General features: G+C 35.5%; 2 protein-coding genes across 3 annotated transcripts; one reads left to right on the top strand and one right to left on the bottom strand.

Moving 5' to 3' along the window:
* The first annotated feature begins 410 nt into the window (after nt 1–410).
* On the top strand, nt 411–3111 carry LOC111275066 (clathrin light chain 1-like). The gene is made up of 3 exons (XM_022860172.2): nt 411–857; nt 2257–2410; nt 2494–3111. The coding sequence occupies exons 1-3, from the start codon at nt 472–474 to the stop codon at nt 2926–2928; spliced, it is 975 nt and encodes a 324-aa protein (XP_022715907.1). The 5' UTR covers nt 411–471; the 3' UTR covers nt 2929–3111.
* Nucleotides 3112–3390: 279 nt separating this feature from the next.
* On the bottom strand, nt 3391–6937 carry LOC111275065 (cold-responsive protein kinase 1-like). 2 transcript variants are annotated; one of them, XM_022860171.2, is made up of 8 exons: nt 6760–6937; nt 6370–6506; nt 6070–6182; nt 5608–5818; nt 5180–5417; nt 4405–4555; nt 3942–4247; nt 3391–3598 (listed from the first exon to the last, which is right to left on the bottom strand). In XM_022860171.2, exons 2-8 carry the CDS (start codon nt 6443–6445, stop codon nt 3596–3598), a joined length of 1098 nt encoding a protein of 365 aa, XP_022715906.2. In that variant the 5' UTR covers nt 6446–6506; nt 6760–6937; the 3' UTR covers nt 3391–3595. The 2 variants fall into 2 exon arrangements, with proteins under 2 accessions (XP_022715906.2, XP_022715905.2); XM_022860170.2 differs by lacking the exon at nt 3391–3598 and having other exon boundaries at nt 3663–4247; nt 6760–6902.
* Between the last annotated feature and the right edge of the window lie 502 nt (nt 6938–7439).

Here is a 7439-nt window from a genome sequence, read left to right as displayed (position 1 = left end):
TTGAGAGGACCTTTGTGTTAGCTGCGCCATTAAAAAATATTGCTTTTGCCTTTTTTATTATTATTATTTTTTAAAATTCCTCTCAAGAAATCTCTTATTAACACGAGATTTGGTTCGTCACAATTTTTTTCTATGATTTCTCTTCCTTTGGATGGAAAATCAATTTGCAATATTAGAAATTAAAAAGCTTAAGATAAAATAAAAATAAATAAAAAAACACCTGGATAATGACAAGTCACCACTAGCTGACCGATAGACTGACGTTTTTCCTACGGTGAAAACATTAGGCCACCGAAAATACCCGAAACAACGTCGTTCAACTGTTTATCGAATTCGAAGGATTAACTGGTAATTTCAAAAATCATTGTCTTCCCGTCACCGTTCGGAATATAAAAGGTCAAAAATAAAGAAACCGAAAGGAAACTCGGAAGAAGGCAAACCCCTCTCTCTCTATTACTTTCTCAGAGAAACATGGCGTCCTTTGATGCGTACGGAATGGACGGAGAAGAGATTCACGCTGCTCCCAATGACCATCCCTTCGAAGTCGACGACGATAGCTACTCCAATTACGGCTCTTACTCCAACTTCACCGACAACCAACAATTCCCGGCGGATGGTGGTGACGTGGCAGTGGATCATGTGAATTCCTCTCCTGATATCTTCGGCTTCGGATCTTCCGATCCAACCCCTGCTTACTCGCAATCTCCTTTCGGTCCTTCGATTCATGTCGAGAACGGAAATGGAACCAATGGATTTGGTGTTGGGAACGACGACGTCTTTGCTTCTGATGGACCAGTGCTTCCTCCTCCAACTGAGATGGAACCTGAAGAAGGCTTCGCTCTTCGCGAGTGGCGGCGGTGAGTAGTAGTAATTTCCTTTTGTTTAAAACTGAATCGCTTGATTTGTTGACTTTTGTTGTGTGGATTTGACCAGATCTGTTTGTTTAGCAATTCTTATTAGCTTAGATCTGCAGTGCTTTTGAGTCGGCTATGTAAATTTTGCTGTTGCATTGGTTGAACTAAGATTAACTGTAATTCATATTTGTTACTGATCCTTTCGTATTTTTAGATCTGCCATGGTTTTAACTATTCCGGCCATTAGCTTCTTGGTTTTTTGTTTCATTAATGTTACTTATGAAGTTCAAATCTGTTGATCTCTCTTGTTAAGGAATTGATTGAAGTTTTTGTTCAATTTATATTAGTCTTAATTGATTGTTCGCCTCATTGTAATCCATGAGTATTCATTAGCTGTGATGAACAACTTAGGAAACTTTTTGAATGTAGTCGTGACTTTTATGATTTCATTGACGGTTAGATCTTTGTAATAATTGATGTAGAAGATCCAGATCCACATTGAACTTCAATCAGGAGATGTTTGAATAGTTTTTAATAGTGTATAATCTTATGACGGTTGCCAGGGCTTTAATATAGACATCATTGTCTTTTGAAAGATCATTTGTATTATTGTAGAGTTACCTCCATGGTATGAGAAAGATGCTTCACAGGCCTGAGGTAGCTGTGTCTGTAAAAAACATTTTTAAACGCCTTTTATAGTAGGAAGGGGCAGTGCACCCCTTTGATTTCCTGATGGAGGTTGAAATGACTTGTTATGTTCCAGTTTATGCTAGATGAAGATGGAGTGCTTTGCTCTTTATTTCACAATGACAATGCTGAGATGAACATTCAATAATTACCTTGTTTATTGTAGACTGTGAGGATATTCTCATATTTGTAATAGCATTTAAGTTTTGCAATCCTTTGCTTTGAACCTTTTGACTTTAGTGTCAGTGACAATGCCACGGAATGAATTCAGCAGTTATAGTTACTTGTTTGTAAATCTGATCCATGAAATTTCTCAAGTGCTTTATGTCACATTCATTTATTGCAGAATTTTTTCATAGCTGACTGGCATGATAGTTTAATGACATTACTGAACTCTACAACTTTCTTTTTTTTTTCCCTAATTTTTGGTTGAGTTTGTTTTCAAAAGATCAATAAATTTGAGTAGTTTATCGTATGTCAAAGATAATTTTGATTGCATCTTTGGCTGTTTTTGCAATATTTGCTTTTTTATTTGAAATAAGTTCTATTATATTAGCTCTAAATATGCTGTTTTTTTAGAGGTGGTTACTTCGTGTATTTATTCTAGGTGTTTATATGAAGCTGTTCTTTTCTTTCTCTTTATATATGCGCATTCCATTACTTTTTATTTGCCAGCCAAAAAGTTTAATTGTTGATATTCATTTTGTTGCTGCAGTCAAAATGCTATTCTGCTTGAGGAGAAGGAGAAGAAGGAGAAGGAGTTGAGGAACCAGATTATTGAAGAAGCTGAGGAGTACAAGCGAGCATTCTATGAGAAGAGGGAAAAAACCATTGAGACCAACAAAACTAATAACAGAGAAAGAGAAAAGGTAATATTTCCAACAAATTGTCTTATCCATGCAGATGCACATGCTTCTATATCTTAACACTTTATATTTTGGGCTTGGAGCAGCTGTACTTGGCTAACCAAGAGAAGTTCCATAAGACTGCAGACAAACAGTACTGGACTGCAATAGCAGAACTAATTCCTCGTGAGGTCCCTAATATCGAGAAGAAAAGAGGCAAGAAGGATCAAGAGAAGAAGCCATCAATAAGTGTCATCCAGGGACCAAAGCCTGGAAAACCAACTGATCTATCAAGAATGCGGCACATTCTTGTGAAGCTGAAGCATGCACCCCCACCTCACATGATTCCACCCCCACCTGCTCCAGCAAAGGATGCTAAAGATGGAAAAGATGCTGCTTCAAATGGAACTGCATCTACTGAGAAAGGGGCACCTGCTTCATCTGCAAAAGATGCCGCTGCAAATGGTTCCACTCCTGAACAAGATACTACTGTTGCTAAGGACCAACCTGCTGCAGAACCAGAGGCAACATCAACAGCCTAATTGCTTACGATACATTTACCATGATTTTTTCTTGCCCCATTCTTTTTGTTTTCCTCATGATTTTGATGTTTTATTGCATTACATATTACCATGGTATTTCTTCTTAAGGATTTAGTACCATTAGTTCTACTGAACCCTATTCGTAATTTTTTTTTCAAATATTTCATGAGATTGGATTTCAAATGTCCTCGCTTTATTTTCTTACTGAATTAACTTTGGACTTACCGTGTTACTTGTACCAAAATTTGTCTGATTATTTGGTCGCTAAATGACATTTGTACTCGTTTTACAGCATCAGTCAACGGTGGTTTTGTTGATATTCAAAAGGACATGCTTAAGAATTGGTCTAAATGGATTTTGAGCTGTAGCAACTAGCAAACGCAATCAGTCTAGTTCGATTAGCATTTGCGTTCTTGCCAAACAATATTTTTACTTTTCTGTTGTAGTATTACTGTCTTAGGGTTTTTCTTTCTGCTTTTTTTTTTTTTTTATTCAAACAAAACGGCGTTGACATCAAAATAGGAGAAGTTTTGCACTTGTTATTCAAGCGAAAGTGCTCCTCTGGAGTTGGGACCATCTCGTGTATGTGGAGACATCGGTGGGAATTGCTATTGAGATTTTCAATCAGAATTCCGGTGTGGCTCGTAGTTCCACTCGATTTCGGTGTTTACTGTAAAGAAAGCAAATCACAAACAAAACTTTTAAACTTCCTTGTCCAGTGAGTGACAGATTCCTTCCACTAAAATTTTCCCTTTCTTCTGTATAAATTTTTTAAAAAATAACAAAAAAAACTGCAAAATTACATAAAATTTCCCTTTCTTTTTTATAAATTAAAAAAAATAACAAAAAAAAAACTGCAAAATTACATAAATAAAAGTAATGGCATGCATTACGCAACACCCAGAATTAAGTTTAAAACTGGGGCTTTTAACTTCTTTCTCTTCTCTGTCAAAAAGAATGAAAAGTGTCATACCCAAAAAAATTTTGTATTTGGATCTTCATCTGGGGGTTACCTGAGTGATTGTGACAGGAACAGAACTCATCTGATAGCTGGTTGATTCACCAGATGATTGGATTGACTTTTTACTTGATGCCTCTCCGTCTTGAAAGAATCCTGGAGCTGTGAGTACTTTCTCGTTGATCCTAATGTTCCTTGCAAGCATTTCAATAACCTGGCTCATTAATGGCCTTCGGTTGGCTGCTGCTTGGGTGCAGAAAAACGCTACTTTCATGTACTTAAGGACTTCTTCCTCTGGGAATTCTCCGAGCTCAGGATCCACGAGCTCTATGAGTTTGCATTCTTCATAGAGCTCCCATGCCTGGTATAGCAAACGATGGTTGTGGATGGTATGAGATGGCAACGAGATGTTAATGTTGAATAAGAGGATATTCATGTGCTGAACTTGTTGAAGAATGATAAGAAGTGAAGCTACAAAGAAAATTGTAGAATTATCATATACAAAAATAAATGCGTACCCATTCCAAGAGCAACTTCTCCATGCCTCCCCAGTTTGCCTTGGAGCTACTTCTGCCACTAATTATTTCGAGTACAAGGACACCGAAACTATAAACATCAGCCTTCATGGTTAACTGACCACCCAAAGCATATTCCGGGGCCAAATAACCACTGCATAGAACAAAGCAAGCACGAGTCATTTCCATTTCCTTTCCACTCATTATATAAAACAAAAACCTTAAGGAAAACTCCTATCTCATGTGCAGCGTTTTTTCACGTAGTCAGTGGCTAAAATGCTGATTATTCCTATTATGGTAACTTGGCCCGAACTCTATCATGTTTGATGATTTTATAGCTCATATTTTCCTGCTTCCTACTATAGTTTATCTTCTTTGACATCAAGCACGAATTCAGCTACATACCTACAATATATATGATTACCAAGAAACCATATAAATCAAATGCACATTCTATTTTCTTACTAACAATAAATTTTTCTTCTGCTTTATCATGTTTACAGTATTTGTTGTTTCTCTCCAGGGCTTTGTTCACTTGTATCCAATGGTGCGGACTGAGTATCTCCTTTAAGCTGCCAAAGGCGTGCTCCTTAAACATCAACTATGAACATCTTGAATTCCAAATACAATCATTAAGTTGATTGGGATCTTTGTCTTCTACCTAGAGTATAATTTCTTTAAGGAGTCTATACTCTATGACAGCACAGAAAGCTTCAAAGGAGAACGCAGCAGAAAATTTCTTTAATGTTGAACAAGAGGAAAGAAAGAAGTGACATACGTTGTTCCCGCTATTTTGGTGCTAATGTGAGTGATGTTATCTGGAAAAAGTTTAGCCAACCCAAAGTCTCCAATTTTGGGGTTAAAGTCTTCGTCAAGAAGGATGTTACTAGATTTGATATCTCTATGGACTATATGCGGTACAAGTTCTTCATGAAGGAATGCAAGACCCCTGGCAATACCAATGCAAATAGCAGATCTTTTGCTCCAGTCAAGTTTGATATTTGTACTCCTTTGATCTGCAAAAGCAAGGAATCAAAAATGGTATTTCAGTCTTCCCCTGTATTCACGTTGACGCATAAACAAAAAATAATGTTTATATATCTTATAATTCCTTTTTTTTTTTTTTTTGTGGCGAGGTCATTTAAACCGGAGACCTCCTCTTTGGAGGCAGGGCATTCAAACAAAAACTTCAGGACCATATATTACCTAACAAAACTTTATCAAGACTCTTATTTTCCACATATTCATAGACCAATATCCGATTCGTGCCATGAACACAGCATCCAATCAGCTCAACAAGGTTTGGGTGCTTGACATTTGATATAGTATTGATCTCTGTCAAAAATTCACTCACTCCCTGCTTTGATTGGGCAGCAAGTGTCTTCACAGCAACTTCAGTTCCATCTTTCAGAGCTCCCTAGCAACATTGCAATATTATAGTTAGTTATTACTCCATCAAAAGAAATAGTTCCTCCCGACAGAGGAACTATATTTAAGGAAAATCCTTGGCCTTCTAGTTTAAGGAAATATTTTCATATATTTACAACAGTTGCTTCAAATATAAACATCCCAGCATCAAATGTTCAAACTGTCCCCTAGTAGAATTGACTAGCCAATTAATTCTATATATGTGATTAGCTACATAAGCATCAGATAAATTTAAAGCACCTTGTAAACGGTTCCGAAACCTCCACGTCCTATTTTGTTGCTTGAATGAAAATCATCTGTCGCTGATCTTAGTTGATTGTATGAGAAATGGTTTACTCTCCTAAGCAATTGTTCTGCCAACTTGCCCAAAACCAAAAGACAATTAATTTACAGAACAAACCAAATCAAGTACAATACTTCAAAAAAAAAAAAACAAGACTTGAACATGCAATAAATCCAAATCGAATGACTTTAAAAGTTCTAAAATTTACATAAGATTCTAAAAGAAAACTTTAAAAAAAGTTTTAAGAGAATCCTCACCGTCAATACCGTCCGTGGCCTGAGCAGTACTCCGTTTCCGGTTGGTAGCTGATCTACCAAAACAACCGCAACTCATGTCTTTCTCTGCAATACCTTACTCCAAACTAAACTCTCCCAAATCTAATCATTTACGCCTTCTGTAACCATAAAAAATCATAAAATTAAGTATCAAAGTAGTAATGAATTTTACTAAAACACTTACTAAGCTCTCGTTTGCACGTATATTCAGATCAAATCAACAAAAAAAAAAAAGGTTTTTAACTTAAATGAAGTTTGATCACTTCAAAAAGCCTAAACAAAACCGCTCATCATCACCATCATCTCACTAAAGTCAAAACGATCAAAAAAGAAACTGAAAAACCCAAAAAACAGTAAACTGATATAATCTACCTTAAGTTAAGAGGACGTAAGGAGAGCTTGGATACGAGAGAAAATGAAAAATTTTTTGGTATGAAATTGAGTTAAAAGTTGTGATGGTTGGATTTGGTTGAAGTAGGTGTGAGAAACAGTCAGGAGTTATAGTATCATTCTAGTTTCCTTAGGCTCTTGCTGCATTCCCACCTCGCCTGCCTTCTCCAGCTGTATCTCCAACAAAGAAAACGACTATTTTAGCGCGCACGAATTTTCAACGCTTGATTTAGCCGGCCAATCCATTTCTCTATATAATCACCAAAAGTAAAACTGTTTTCTTTTTTTTTTTAATGAGCATTGGTTTCACACTATAAAAAAAAAAAAAAAAAAAAAAAAAAAAAAAAATTGAGTTCTGTTTACTTTTTTCGAGTATACGAGAAAATTTATTAGACTTGAATTATATAAGAGATATAGTATTTTTAATAAATCAGATCTCTCTTCTTTAATTTTGTTTCTTAGACTTTGAAATTTAATATTCAAATTCTAATTACTATATTAAAAATTCAACATATCAAAGATATTTTTTATATTAAAATTTTAATTTTTTATCAATAAATTATACAATTATCAATCAAATGATATTTTTTAAAACTATTTCCAATAAATTCATCCAAATAATCTCACATCTTTTTTAAACATTTTGATTCAAAATTTATAAA

This window comes from Durio zibethinus, chromosome 26 (genome assembly GCF_047325235.1).
Source record: "Durio zibethinus cultivar Kanyao isolate XHJ-2024 chromosome 26, ASM4732523v1, whole genome shotgun sequence".
In the NCBI taxonomy this organism is placed as follows: Eukaryota; Viridiplantae; Streptophyta; class Magnoliopsida; order Malvales; family Malvaceae; genus Durio; species Durio zibethinus.
The sequence above is the reverse complement of the archived record's forward strand: the minus strand, read 5'-3'. Positions and strand labels throughout refer to the sequence as shown.